Source organism: Trichogramma pretiosum, unplaced genomic scaffold, assembly GCF_000599845.2.
Source record: "Trichogramma pretiosum strain Unisexual culture from Peru unplaced genomic scaffold, Tpre_2.0 scaffold79, whole genome shotgun sequence".
Taxonomy (NCBI): Eukaryota; Metazoa; Arthropoda; class Insecta; order Hymenoptera; family Trichogrammatidae; genus Trichogramma; species Trichogramma pretiosum.
The window spans coordinates 529,148-544,908 of record NW_019641700.1 but is presented as its reverse complement, the minus strand read 5'-3'; the positions used below and the strand labels follow the sequence as shown (position 1 = coordinate 544,908).

The following is a 15,761-nucleotide window of genomic DNA, read 5'->3' as shown; positions in this document are numbered from 1 at the left end:
TTGCTATGTTTTTTCTACCTTCCGAATTGGCGGAGCACAGTACGTCTGACTATAAGAACATCCCTAAGTTCAATGGGCAGAATTTCCAGTTATGAAAATTTCAAATTAAAGTCATACTGGTGGCCCAAGATCTCCTGGAAATTGTCGAAGGGACAACAACAAAACCCGAGCCCGGTAACGCGAACGCTAACGCAGCCGCGGTCAAGTCATGGGTGAAGTCCAAGGCGAAAGCCATGTTTGTAATATCATCGGCAGTGGAGTACAGTCAGCTCAACTACCTGGTTAATTGTACAACCGCCTCTGAAATGTGGACCAAGCTATCAAACATCCACGAGCAAAAGAGTACTTCGAACAAGCTCGCTTTGACGACAAGGTTCCACGAGTACAAAAAGTCATCGAGCGACACCGCCTCGCAGTACATAGCAAAAATTGAAAACTTGGCAAGTCAACTCAAGGACATCAGCCAACCGGTACACGAAGTCATGTTTATGGCTAAAATTATCAGCACCTTGCCAGCGAAGTATAACGCCTTCATCTCAGCATGGGACAGCGTACCCGAGGAGGACCAATCCCTCGACAGACTACGTGAAAGGCTACTGCGAGAGGAGACCCGGATGACGAGCGACCACAACGTCGACAGGGCCTTCGCAACGACCACGAATCACGATCGCCCAAGGAGCAACGGAAATCATCATCAAGCCAATGGTAAAGAGAAGAGCGAGAAGAGAAATTCGGTATGCAACTTTTGTAAAAAACCAGGGCACGTTGCTAAATATTGTTTCGCGAAAAAACGCGCTAATAAAGCGAAAAAAGAGAGCTCAAACGACGACTGTTCGCGTACCGCGGCATTTGTAGTTGCGCAACGAGCCGGAAGCTGTAATAAATCCTCCTGCGCGCATTATCCTACGACTGCGATGAGAAAGATGGCTGGTATCTCGATAGCGGAGCGTCGCGTCACATATGCTGCCGGCGCGAGTGGTTTTCAAATTTCTTGCCGACACTCGATGACTCTGTTTATCTCGGCGACGTAGCAGAGCTTAGAGTCGAAGGACAAGGCAATGTTGCCATTAAGCGATGCGCGAATAATGTATGGATGGATGGAATAATATGTAACGCACTGTATGTTCCCGCAATGAACAAAAGTTTGGTCGCTACCGGTGTGTTGACATCAGATGGATTCAAGTGTAAAATGTCGAGAGAAAAATTAAAAGGCGAAAAGTCGTTGGTAAAAAACATATTTTATTGGACCAAAACAAGAACAAATATTATGTGTTCGCTCGTCGAAAGTAATCTAAAGAATTAACTTAAAACTAGAAAAAACCAGATAACAGACAAAACAATTCGTTGCTTAGTAACCTGCATTTGAAGATGCTCCCGTAGCCTATCGAAATACAAACGTCTCTGTAGCCAAGCGAGCGTAATTTGTCATCATACATACCACCCCGCGTGTTCCTTTTGACGCATCAGCGTCGAACACCAGCGCTCACCGACATCGCTCACGACTCGGCAGCGTGGCTGACGAAAAACGTAAAAATCAAATGAATTGGCGATCGGGAACAACAAGGTCGTACTGATGGACGATGACGCGAGCATTTATTCTAAAGATAATGTGCCTCAAGCTTGCGGAACAAAATTGAGCAATAATTTAATCGCAATGCATTTTGTACCAGAAACTCGTTTTAATCGCCACGACGTAAACTATACATCGAACGCGCCGATAGCTTTGTTGCACGAGCGCCTCGGACACGTCAATCACGAAAATATGTGGACTGTCTGTGCAAAATAAAATAGAATTCTTCTGCGAGAAATTCCCGCTCGGAAAGCAACGTAGAGATTCGTTTGTTAAAAATGTGAAAATTGTATGTAAAACGCCCGGCGAAGTAATACACACTGACCTCTGCGGCCCAATGCAGACTCCGTCCGTCGGAGGTGCAAAGTTTTTTCTTCTCTTTAAAGACGAGGCCATAGGGTATCGTACAGTGTACTTCCTGCAGCATAAAAGCGATACATTCGAGGCACTGCAAAATTATATCGAGTTGTTAAAAAATCAATTTGGAAGCCATGCCAAGGTTCTTCGCGCAGATAACGGTACCGAGTACACTAATCGAAATGTCGCGATCTTCCTTGAAAAACGTGGTATTAAACTACTCACATCAGCTCCATATACGCCGGAGCAAAATGGCCATGCTGAGCGCGAGATGCGCACGATTGTCGAATCCGCGCGAACAATGCTCATAGCAAAGAATTTATCGACGCGTCTGTGTGCCGAAGCCGTAAATACGGCTGTTTACATTTTGAACAGAACGCTTGGAGCACGATCTAATACAGCTACGCCGTTCGAGCTGTGGTTCAAGAAAAAGCCCGATGTCGAACACTTTCGAATTTTTGGCTGTGATACATTGGCACACATCCCAGACATTTTCCAGAAATGGGATAAAAAATCCAAAAAACTGATTTTCGTCGGTTACGAAAAAGACTCCAAAAATTATCGCTTATTTGACTCGGAAACCGGGCGTGTTGTAGTGTCAAGACACGTTAAATTCCACGAGCAATCGCGCGACTGCACAGAAACGTCAACAATAGATATTTCTTTCGGTAACGACGATACACGAAACGACGACCCCTATGAACCCGAGAATATCGAGCCGCGTGAAGAGTCAAAACACGAATCCGACCTCGAAGATTTTGTTGACGCGCGCGATGGAGCTTTAATGCGAGATCTGCCGTCTCTGGCAAACGAAGCACAGAAGGCCGCCGATTCGCCTGCCCACAATTTACGTCCGCGAGACACTATGCACGCGCCAGAGCGATATCAGGCAAACATTACAGTTTATCATGAGCCGAAAAACTACCGAGAAGCCCTCACTTGTGCAGACGCCAAACTCTGGAAACACGCGATCGACGAGGAGATGCGCGAGCTTGAAAATAATAACGCATGGGATATTGTGAATGCACCGCTCAATCGAATCTTGGTAGGCTACAAATGGGTTTTTAAAATAAAAAACCAGAACGGCGACAAACCTCCCCTCTACAAAGCTCGTCTTTGCTCACAGGGCTTCACGCAAGAAGCTGGGATCGACTACCAAGAGACCTTCTCACCGGTAGTAAGGTACAAGTCCATACGCGTACTTCTTGCGATAGCGGTCCGCGACGACCTCAAATGTACGCAATTCGATGTAAGTTCCGCCTATTTAAATAGAAAATTCCAGATGGGCTTGCTCCAGTAAAACACAAATCAGCATTAAATCTTAACCAGGCATTATACGGCCTAAAGCAGTCCGGACGCTGCTGGAATCAAAAATTCAACGACTTTGTTTTGAATTTGGGATTTACTCGCAGCAAAGCCGACAAGTGCGTCTACACAGGCGTCTTAGATAATAATAAAGTTTATCTCGCGTTGTACGTCGACGACGGAATTGTTTTCTGTAAAAACGTCAATACATTGACAAAAGTTGTAAAAGCGCTTGAAGATAAGTTTCCTATACTTACTAGTGATCTGAACTACTTTGTCGGTATGGAAATAATTCGTGACAAGGGCAGTATTTTTGTAAAACGGGAACTCTACATCAATAAACTGTTACAGAGGTTTCGAATGGAAGATGCTAACCCCGTCAAAGCCCCTACCGACCCTGGTTCAAAATTAACCAAGCCAACCGGGCCCACCAACCTCCAAGTCCCGTATTGCGAAGCTGTTGGGTCGCTTCTATTCTTAGCCATAGTATCGCGTCCTGATATCGCGTAAGCTGTAGGCGTCGTGAGTAGATACCTTGACTGCCACAGCGACATGCACTGGGCCGCTGTGAAGCGAATTTCTCGCTATCTTAAAGGTACGCGCGATTATGGCATCTTAATCTGCCAGAACGCAGTATCGCTCGAACTCGTTGGTTTCTCGGACGCCGACTATGCTGCCGGTGCTGACACGCGAAGATCGACAAGCGGTTACGTTTGCATGATGAGTGATGGGTGTGTTGCATGGTCATCAAAACGACAATCAATTGTAAGCCTCAGTACCACTGAGGTGGAATTCATAGAGGCAGCAAAAGAAATAATATGGCTACGTAAATTAATGAATGATCTCGGGCATGGTTGTGTTGGGCCGACTACGCTTAATATCGACAATCAAAGTACAATTAAATTAACTAAAGACCAAGAATTTCATCGAAGGTCAAAACCAATTGATGTTCGTTTTCACTTTATCTGCGAAAGTGTTCAAAATAAAATTCTATCGACTAACTATGTAAATACTCACGAACAATACGCAGATATTTTCACAAAAGCATTGTCATACGAACAATTTAGCATTCTCCGCCATAAAATGAAAATTGTAAGTTACGATTCTATCGAAAAAACTCAAGCAGTGGGGGTGTTAAGATACCAAAAATAGTATCGTATGTGTGTGCTCTCGTATTTTCGTTATCGCCAACTTACCGACTGGCATGGTATATCGTGTGCGTGTGGTGGGGAAAAACGACTGCGGCTGAGTACAGCACTGCGCCGGAGCCTGTGAGGCTCTCACTTATATTTCTGTACGCTTACGAGCAAGGACCTACGTCCCATATTTATATTTTTTCACATATCATTAATAAATCAGTTTTATATTAAAGTGCCATCGTGTTCATTCACCGCTCCACTCGCTAAAAAAGATGTCAATTTTATGTTGAAAATGTAGATTAACATTAAACTGTTATTTACATCACAAAATGCCAAGAGGAATGAATTGGTGTGTGACTTCCCTTAATCATTTAGGTTAGATTTGTATTTGTTTCATTGAGTCTAACTACAGGTGTGTCGCCTTATTTATTGCCAAGTAAAATTAATTAAATAAAATACAGAATTTTTGATAAGTTTTTTGTTTTACTGTTCATAACCTTTTAACTTTAATTTTTATCTCAATTCCGATGCCAGATATCTAAAGGAGTATTAAATTTTACCTTTAAAATATGAATTGCATAATTTCTAAATAAATTCTAAAAAATACCTGTTATGTAAAATATTTTTTCATGTTACTCCATCCGAAAGTAACCTTTTTCGTCCCGGCGGTCAAAACTAAAAAGTTAATTTCTGCTGGGGGATTCATGAAAAATAGTATACGCACCTACGAAGCGAAAAAGAAAGCCTCAGAGCACATGTTTATCGGTCTCGGCTTCGCCTCGGACGATAATTACACGTGCTCTGAGGCTTTTCAGTTTTTCGCTCTCTAGGCACGTAATATACTATCTTTATACTTGTGCAGAACGCAATTAATTGATAGAAATTAATTCGTGTAACTCACCTGTGGTATTAAATTTTTTTTTTCTTGAGGCAAAAAATGTGAATAAGTTGAAGATTTAGGGGCAGATAAACTTGAAATATGTGGAAGCTTTAAGGCTGAAGTTACTTTTAAAGCTGTCTCTATTTCTTCAGGCTCATCAGGTCCAATAAATCCTAAAAAATATATTTTTAATATTGATTCATTGCAGTTATCATTATTTAATTTGAACAAAGAATAGTTTTGTAAATAAGAATTGACATTTGTTGCTTCTGTTATGAGAAAACTGTATGCTAAGCTCAAAAATAAGTTTTTCAGTATGCCATGTTGGGTAATTTATTTAACATATTTGTGTAACTTGATTCTTAATAAATGTAAGATCGTATGTAAGCGGGTTTGGAAGTGTGTACATATGTTCCAATCAATAGAGTGATTTTGAGGATGAGTTAGTGGTTTTCAGACTATCTTTTCTGTCGTAGATGTAACTTTGTCCCATTCCGATAATTTTTAAGTAATGTAACAGTTCCCGTGTCCGTCAAAGCAAATAATTGTTTTCAAACATTTTTATTTTTAATGTTACTATCTGTGCAATTTGGACAATAAGTTCATGTTTTCTTTCTTTAAACAATTAACGATAACAGCATGAAGATGTAATAACGACCTACAGTGACAACCCAATGGTTGTACTAGTAGGGGAGATAGTAGGGACACACCGTACAGTTTCGACGATGATTCAAACCTCAATCTGCTTGCTTCTTGACAATCAATATTTTTTCTTGTTTGGAGTCCTCGTGCTAGGTTATTAGGGTGGAATGGTAGTCTAAGATCATAACATTTATAGAATTTTTTATACATCCTAACGCCTTCCGGGTTTATAATAAGGGTTAAAAAATGAAACGGCAGTAAAGGATGTGCCAAGGTAAAATTTTCAATTAAACCAAAAAAATACATGAAAGTGAGTATGGCTCACTTTCCATGCCTGAGTCAACCTTTCGCCGACCACTTTGCCAGATTTTCCGAAATTTTCCGCTTTACCCGGGAAAATCTCTGGGAAAACTTTAAAGTAGATTATCTCAAAAACTTCATTTTTAAGATTTTTTTAAATAGTCTAGATCGAAAGATCAGGAAATTTTCCATCGATATAGACCTTTTCCAAAGAGGCGTTTTTTGATTTTAGCGAGATGCAGCGAGAGAAAGAAGAAAAAACGTGGTTTTTTCGCGAGCGCGGGCGGTCGGACGCCCCCAACCGAACAAAAAACCACGTTTTTTCTTCTTTCTCTCGCTGCATCTCGCTAAAATCAAAAAACGCCTCTCTGGAAAAGGTCTATATCGATGGAAAATTTCCTGATCTTTCGATCTAGACAATTAAAAAAAATCTTAAAAATGAAGTTTTTGAGATAATCTACTTTAAAGTTTTCCCAGAGATTTTCCTGGGTAAAGCGGAAAATTTTGGAAAATCTGACCTCACCATCGGAAAGCTGAGGCGATTTCCCAAATCATCGAAATCATGGGCTCGTTTTTTCTCTAGGTGCATTTTAGTACTTTTACAGAGATTCACAAATTTAGTGATTTGACTTGATTCTGCCGCGCCGCGCGGCACTGGGAGAGTTGACGTGAAATGCCACATATACACCTTTGGATTTGTCATAAAAAATCCTAAATTTTGGCAGTATCAAAAAATTTTCTAAATTTTTTCTGTTCATTTACTGCGCCCTCGAAAATGAACTTTTTGAAGTTTATGAAAAAAAATATCGAAAAAAGGCATTTTTTTCAATGCTATCTCAGTTTTAGGTCAAAACTAACTATGGAATTCGATTCTACGAAAAAAATTACTCAAGAAAACGTTTAGTATGTATAGATTTTACCCTCAGAGCACAGTAGGCAATCTATAATCTTATTTAGCGAAGCTATCCAATTTTTGCACCACGTTTTTTAACTTAAAAATGCTATCGACAGCTAATCAGAACATCTAGCGACATCAGGTAGAAGGCAAACTTCATGTATTTAGTTTAACTAACAGATTCTGCCAGTGCTCATAATATTACAAAAAAATTTTCAAATTGAACCGGTCTAGTGGACATGTGTTTTTACATAGGATAAAGGTGATGTTAGTTGATTTCTCTTCATTAATTTTTATTCTCCATTTTTTAAACTAATACTTGGCCAGATTCATGCAGCTTTTCATCGTTTAAGAGACTGCATAATGATCTTTATTGGAGTGCATGAGGGCTGCTTCATCCGCACGGGTAGCTATGGTGATAATCTGCATCACTGGGAAGTCTGCTGTGTACAGTAAATATAATTTAGGTCTAAGGATACTACGTTGAGGCACCCTAGTCTAGTCTTGATTGGGCAAAACGAAGAGTAGTGACTGTCATATTCCACTCTCAATGTTCTATCTTGTAAATATGTTGTTAAGGGCTCTGTTATATTCCAATGACCCAGCGTTGGGTATAGTAAAATTTAAATATAATAATTAAAACAAGACCGTCAAATCAACACGTATGACGCCTGATCTCGCGGGTAAAGAGGCATGTGTGTAAGATGAACACAGAGACAGGCAAGCGCTGTCGCATGAATGTGTGTGTGTGTAAGCGGCCAACACACATCGGCGCATTAGATCGAACCCGCGCGCATATGTGTATCAGCCGAACACAGAGCAAGGCAAAGGCTGAAGGTATGTACGGACGTGCGCGAGCAACATTACCGACGCATTAGATCAAGTCCCCGCACGCGTATATATTCCGTGTGTGTGTACTCGCGTGTGTGTGTAAGTCGAACACAAAGAAGGCATAACACACACATGCGAGACGAGACTCGTGGAATGATTCGAATTGGTACAAAGGGGCGAAGCAAGTTCGCACGCGCACTCGCAAGTCCCATATCTCCCCCAAGTTTGACCTTTGACCTCAGATAACCATTGGGCACATCCTGGTCTAGCGGAAACTGAGTCAACAAGTGACGAAATAGCTGGTAGATTTGCGACTTGTGGAAAAAACCCAAGACGTACCCCCTCCAAAAGGTCCATGATTTAATTAGTATATAACGTGCATAAAAATTAGGCCTCGGGGCAGATCATTTTATACTGTCGAGCAGGGCGAAGCTCTGGGCAGATCATTTTATACTGTCGAGCAGGGCGAAGCTCTGGGCAGATCATCTTAGAGAGTCGAGTAAGGCGAAGCTCTGTGCGCGCGAATAATCAAATCATTATAATAGCGACTTTGCAATATTTAACGGACTTGTAATACAACGCGAATTGCACATATTGTACTTAGTGAGAACCAAGCGCGAGTCAATAACAGCGACTAACTTGTACTTGTACTTATACGCCGCGACCGTCGAAATTATTAATTGTATTCGCGAACGATAAAGCTCGAGTGAGTGCTTCACCCAGCCTAGCAGCGCAACAGCCCAACAGCAGCCACGACCGTCACTGCAACAGCCACCGCCACCACCGAGGCAGCCGCGACCGGCGGCCAAGCAGCATCAGCGCAGCGCACCAGCAACAGCGACAACCGTAGCGTCCCGACGGCGTTTGCAGCCCTACAGATCGACGAGCATCGGCCACACTTATTTTGTAAGCTTGTTTAATAGTAATTAGTTTCTTGTAATAAAGTCTTGTGTGTAAATCTCACTTGAGCGTTATACACTTTATTTCATGTTCCCTCCCCACTCAGACACAACAGAAAATAATATTTAATATTCAAATAATAAAGTTATTACCCGGTGTCAAAGGGTATATAACAGCTCATAGGGGGCTTGAATAATTTTATATTTCTATTTATAGTATTAAGCTGAAATGGTAGAAAAATTTTTTTTAGAAAACAGGCATAAGAAACTTTTCCAATACTCCATTTGAAAGTACTTTGTCCAGTTAGATACTTATAAACAGTTAAATACACTTGTATGAGTCTATAAACCTTCAGCCATAAGCATTTGCCACCTCTGAGCTGCCTGTCATAGGTTTCCAAGTGTTCAAATGATACAATTGAGTTGTATGTTGTTTCATTTTGTTCAATCGACCATTGTCCATCAACGGAACCTCAAGCTTAGCGTAATATTAACTTTGACAACTTTCACATACAATTTAATAGAATATTTTATTAAAAATGATCATTTCACACGATTCGTGAAATGAAGAACAGGCATCGATTATGCGTTTTCGGAGAAATTCGTAAGCACACACCGGGCCAGCAGCCCGCGCACAAGTCAACTGCGTATTACGCTATTGACTTAGGTGAAGAGCAAGCCATGAGATTCCTGGAAGCTGCAATCAGCGAGGAAATTCCCGATCATCGGCCCCCGCACGAATCAATAGAGGGTAGATAAGAAATTCGGTTATATACGGCCCGAAAAAGGAGGGCATCAGCTAGTTCAGTTCGAGACCTCCAACACGGCGGAGCTACGCCGGGACTAGTCGAGTATAGTTGACCGGTTAAAGTGAAAAGTGAAGTGTATCGTAAGCCACTAACAGCAGTCAGCTAGCAAGCCAGCAACACCGCCAGCAGCCAGCAGCTAGCAGCCAGCAGCAATAATTGTAAGAGTAGATCAATAAAAAAAGTCTTGTGTAATCGAAGTATGTTGCACACATTTATTCCTCTCCTACACCCTGCCCTCTTGTACTCATGACAAGCGAAGATGAATGCAAGAAATAATAGCGATAAATAAACAAATAATTAATAAATGTTGGGCAAACGAGCCATAACATTATGACACGAGGGTAAGTCGTTCCTTGAATGGAAAGGGGAGTTATCAGAATAAAAGAATACAAGAATTTATCAGTTAATTGCAGGAGATCGAAAAAAGGTTAGTCACAAATTCATAGATAAAAAGTAAAAATGAACTACAATAATTTTTTCAACTATATAATCTATAGAATACTTCAATTAGAAAACTTACCCAAAAAATTAGGAATACTCAAACAATTTATATTCACCCATTCTAAAGTATCGAAAACAGCTTTTAAAGTACGATCATTATCACCACAAGAATCGTACAAAATGATTGCTGCAATTGAAAATTTTAAGTTAGTTTAAATCATTACAAATCGTTTATTTCTAAACATCAGTTAAAATTACGTAGGTTATTTAAAGCTAGAAAAATTGTTATTCCCTCTTCCTGAGCCATGAAAAAACTTTTCTCTTAGCCACTATTGTCAGTCGTACCACTATCAATTGAATTTCTAAAAGTTGATTTTATTATGGGTCTTCAATTTTGTTTTTACATAATAAGAGATTGTATTTTTTAAATATTGTTCCTTTTTGTTATAGTTATAACTGCATAATGGCATAACTCTGGCTCTAATTGGTTTGCTTATTTGAATTTGGATAGTGAGCCGATAGAGCTGGTGTGCCGAACTTTTCTACAAGTGTTCAGGACATGGAAAAGTACAAGTCCAAGCGCTTTCAAGGTGCTTGGACTTGATTTAATGAGTATTAAGTCATCAGGTGATGATAAAGGGAGATCATCAAATCAAATCAAATCATCAAAATCAAAATCAAATCAAATCAAATCAAATCAAATCATCAAAATCATCAAATCAAATCAAATCATTACAAATCGTTTATTTCTAAACATCAGTTAAAATTACGTAGGTTATTTAAAGCTAGAAAAATTGTTCTTTCAACACTGGTACGTCGATATATTTTTGGGTCAAAGGTGGTCATAAGTTTTTGGCAACTTCAACATTTTGAATAAATCGAAAATAATTCATTTAAAAGAAAATGCCAGGTAACTTTTTCTCGTAAGAATAATCAAATTAACTTGAATTAAGTGTTACCAGGATAAAACATAAATTTTGACTATTTTGAAAAAATAGTAAGAAGCATTAGTATGGAAAAACAGAAAAAAAATTGAAAAAAGCGAAGAAAATGTGATTTTAAATCAGTTGACACTAAAATGGACTCTAAAACGAACCTGATTCCAGATAACCATATTTTAAACGTTTTCCCATGAGACAAGGGTTTTCATATTCGTGGTTTTCGTATTTACGGTACTTTTTGAGTAAGCATTAGCCCATTAATGCGTAAAAGTGCAATTTTGTGCATGAATTTTCTATTGTAAAAAAATTATAAATAAAGTTAAAATCTTATCTTGAAAATCTATATCTACAGGTTTTTGGGTATGCTCTTTCAGAATCCGGCGTTATTTTTGCGATAAATAAAAATTATCATCGTTAATTTGGCGAATAAGAATAAAAAACGTGATTTTTTGATTTTAATTTTTTTTTTCAAAGTCGATTTTCTACCTTGCCATGCCTTCTGAGGGTTTCCATAACCCCAGCAATCGTCCACTTCTTCTCTGAACCTTCAAGAAACGCGTTGCTGCGATTTCTATCTAGTCCCTATATTTTGAATTGATTTTTTAAGATTGATTTTCTGTAAACAGGTGCGTTTAAAAGTTATAAACAATTTAAATGTTTAAGCCACCATATCTTGCAAACTATTGAAGATAGATTAAAATAATTGTTCATTCTTTTATTTTTCTTTAAAAACAAAGTGATCGACGTATATAACTAAAAAATCCGTTCACTAGAAAAAAGTTAACAGGTAATTAATACAAAATTAATAGGGATACCTCCTATTTTTATCTGTCAACGTCTGTAACTTGGGTCTTATTAGTGCGATCGAGCTCATCGATATCTTTTTTTTTAAGGTTATAATCTAAATAACTTTGTACTATATGAATTTTTATGTCAGTAAAATTGTTTATAGTGCAATTGAGAGCCGTTTTTAAACATGTTTTCATGACTGTGATGTACATTCCATCTGCTGATAAGCGTTTTTCATTAAAATAAAGTATTAAAAGAACTAAACAACACAGTGCACATGAAAGCACATTGCAAGACAAAAATTTCAAAAAAATTTTAAGGTAATTTTTCAAGTAGACGCCAAGTTACAGTCTTCTGGGCTTGGGCATAGAAACGAGCGAGCGTAGAAAATTAGGGCACAAGCCGAGGTAACGTTAACTTCCCGCTCGTATCACCACAAAATTAATATTTAAATTGCTAATATTATGTAAACTTATTATATAAAGATTTTATAGAAAAAAGTATATTTATTTTTAATTTTGACAAGTGTTATTTACGTTGCATGAGCAAAAACTTACGCATTTCAGTCCCGTTTATATGCATTTAATATGGGTTGATGAATAATTTTTAAAAAGTTCACAAACGAAAATATCACGTGATATTTTGGCGTGATTTCTCTTGTGATTTCTCGTGTGATTTTTTCACGTGATGATTTTTAGCAGGGTGTTCCTAGATTCCTATTTTATTTTCAGCATATTGCAACGGGGTAATATTTTTACAGTCTAAAACCTTTAGAAATATCCTAAACTTTCATACGCTTTTTGGGTATCTATTTAAATCTTAAGGAATTCGATATTAGCCTAAGCAATTTCAGCTTTTACCTAATTTCAGATTTTTTCAAAATTAGGCTTTTGCCAGTATCATACATAAGTGGCATTTCACGTCAACTCTCCCACTGCCGCGCGGCGCGGCAGAATTAAGTCAAATCACTAAATTTGTGAATCGCCGTTAAAGTACTAAAATGTACCTAGAGAAAAAACAAACCCATGATTTCGATAGGAAATCGCCTTAGCTTTCCGATGGTGAGGTCAGATTTTCCGGAATTTTCCGCTTTACCCGGGAAAATCGCTGGGAAAACTTTAAAGTCGATTATCTCGAAAACTTCATTTTTAAGATTTTTTTAAATAGTCTAGATCGAAAGATCAGGAAATTTCCCATCGATGTAGACCTTTTCCAGAGAGGCGTTTTTTGATTTTAGCGAGATATAGCGAGAGAAAGAAGAAAAAACGTGGTTTTTTCGCGCGCGCGGGCGGTCGGACGCCACCAACCGAACAAAAAACCACGTTTTTTCTTCTTTCTCTCGCTATATCTCGCTAAAATCAAAAAACGCCTCTTTGGAAAAGGTCTATATCGATGGGAAATTTCCTGATCTTTCGATCTAGACTATTTAAAAAAATCTTAAAAATGAAGTTTTCGAGATAATCGACTTTAAAGTTTTCCCAGCGATTTTCCCGGGTAAAGCGGAAAATTTCGGAAAATCTGACCTCACTATCGGAAAGCTAAGGCGATTTCCCATCGAAACCATGGGTTCGTTTTTTTCTTTAGGTGTATTTTAGTACTTTTACAGCGATTCACAAATTTAGTGATTTGGCTTAATTCTGCCGCGCCGCACGGCACTGGGAGAGTTGACGTGAAATGCCACATAAGCCCTTTTCATGTCCTAATCCTGGGATAAGTTTTGAAATAGGTTTTTAGATAATTTTATTTCTTAGTTTATGTAATCATTTATTACAAACTAGCGACCCCGTCGCGGCTTCGCCCACGTTCAAATTTTTCAACAAATTCGACTGATTAAAAGATCTTAAACAGGCCACGTCAAGTGCGTAGTAGGAAATGTATAAGTCGAGTCCACACACTTGTAGAACTCGAATAGCGTAATAACACATGTACACATCAAATACAATGTATGCCGATTGACCGCATGTAAAAACAACTGCTTACGGTCTTTTTTATAACAATTGACCAGGGAGCGAGCGAGCACGCAAAGTGGTAAAATACGAAAAAAATTCTGAACTCAAAAATAAATAAGCAAATAATGGTTTTAATATGATAGAAACCTGCACAGTGGTACAATGAATACGTGGTAAAAATTTCAAGCCGATTGGACAAATAGTTTTTGAGATCATAAAGGACAAACAGACACCAACTTCGCTTTATATATATAGATTCATAACAAAGGTATAATTTATAAAAAAACGATATAAAAGTAACTGGTATTTTATACTTACAACTCTTTTTATTGTTAATCATAAAAGAATATCTAGCTAGTGAAAAATTTGATAAACTGTTTGGACTAACTCCTTTGTGTAATTGACATGATTCATCATTAAAATTTTTGATCACTGAAATTCCAATTACGTCATGACAATTTTTTTCAGCTTGGCATGTATAAAAACACAAACTTAAACTCAATAATAACCATGAAAAATGTTGCATTGTTATTATATTACGAGTATTATTCTCTAAAAATTGAATCATAAGCAACTGAAAAGAAACATTATCGTATTGAGATTAATAAATCATGTGTTTCCCCCAAAAAAGAGAATATTTATTGTTAAAATCTGATAATGAAATTTGAATTGTATCATTTTTAGCTACCATAATTCATAAGAGGGAAACTGTAAACCAAATAATATAACACAAAAGCAGCCGCACAAAAACACGTGTTATAAGTGCACTAGCTGAACCCATACTTTGATCACTAGATCTTCGAGGGAGTATTAGTAGCTTCGGTATTTGAGCACGTCTTTGCCACACACGAGGTAGAGCATACGCTCGACTGTACAAGGTGTCTTTATACATCCAAAAAAGGGATTTTCTGGCCTTAAAGTTAAAGTTTTCTCAGTTTTGCTTTGCCTCTCAAGGCGCTGTCTTGTTTACCTGTGACTGTTGTGCCTGTGCTAAGAGGATTATTTGTTTAGGTTATTGTGTCTGAACTTTGAAACCATAATCCGATTAAGTGTTGTCGCCTGTGATGTGTCGTTGACTCCGACGGCTCAAATTTTATAACTCTGTCTTCTTTGCGGGATCTCCACCGCATTTTAAAAATTTTTTTTATGTTTTTGAGGTATCTATAAATATTATTCTATTACTTCACTTTACTGGGTTGCAAATACTAGTGCTAATAAGAGGTAGCCACCGCCCACACTTAGACTGGAATAGGTAAAACGACATCGATGATGCACTGCTATGTGCTGATATATTTGTGAAGATCAGAGATTTTTCGGAACAAGTGGACAGAAGACCGGAGATAGCAGCGTACAAAACATCGCATCAGTAAAATTGCACCTATTTACGCTGATAAGAACCCGTGGCTGTTACGCATTTAGCCCAAGCGGACATCACGTGTTTATTCGAGGAAATTGCAATCAGTTACAGGTATTTCCAATCTCTGGCCCACGCCTCGTACGAGGGTCACTCCACAAAGACACCACCCAGTTGAAAAAAAATTGCGTGGATATCCACGTGGATTATCCACGCTGATTCCACGTGGATCATACAGGGATTCCTTGAGGATGGGAAATTGATTCCACGTGGATCGAACATGGATCATATAAAGAGTCCACGTACGTAAACCACGGGGATTTGCACGGAAATCCTCGTTGATTTTCGATCGATCCACGGGGATTTTCGCGGAAATCCTCGTTGATTTTCGATCGATCCACGGGGATTTTCGCGCAAATCCTCATTGATTTTCGATCAGTCCACGGGGATTCTCGATCGATCCACGGGGATTTTCGCCGCAAATCCTCGCGGATATTTCGAGCGCGTGCCCGCGAACAAGTTCCACATCCACAAGGATTGAAAAAAAAATCAGCGTGGATCAGTCGAAAAACCGTGGTGATTCGCCGCAGATCCTCGCGGATGTTTCGAGCGCGTGCTCGCGAACAAGTTCCACATTCACGAGGATTGAAAAAAAATCCG

General features: G+C 38.8%; 1 protein-coding gene across 1 annotated transcript in view; it reads right to left on the bottom strand.

Moving 5' to 3' along the window:
- The window catches only part of LOC106652767, a 53,259-nt gene that overhangs the window by 29,745 nt on the left and 7,753 nt on the right, over positions 1 to 15,761 (bottom strand). The window contains exons 2-4 of the mRNA XM_014371899.1: positions 14,066 to 14,321; positions 10,148 to 10,255; positions 5,273 to 5,424 (exon numbers count right to left, since the gene is read on the bottom strand). Of these exons, the coding sequence (XP_014227385.1) occupies positions 5,273 to 5,424; positions 10,148 to 10,255; positions 14,066 to 14,315 (510 nt within the window). The 5' untranslated portion in view covers positions 14,316 to 14,321. The remainder of the gene's footprint in view (positions 1 to 5,272; positions 5,425 to 10,147; positions 10,256 to 14,065; positions 14,322 to 15,761) is intronic.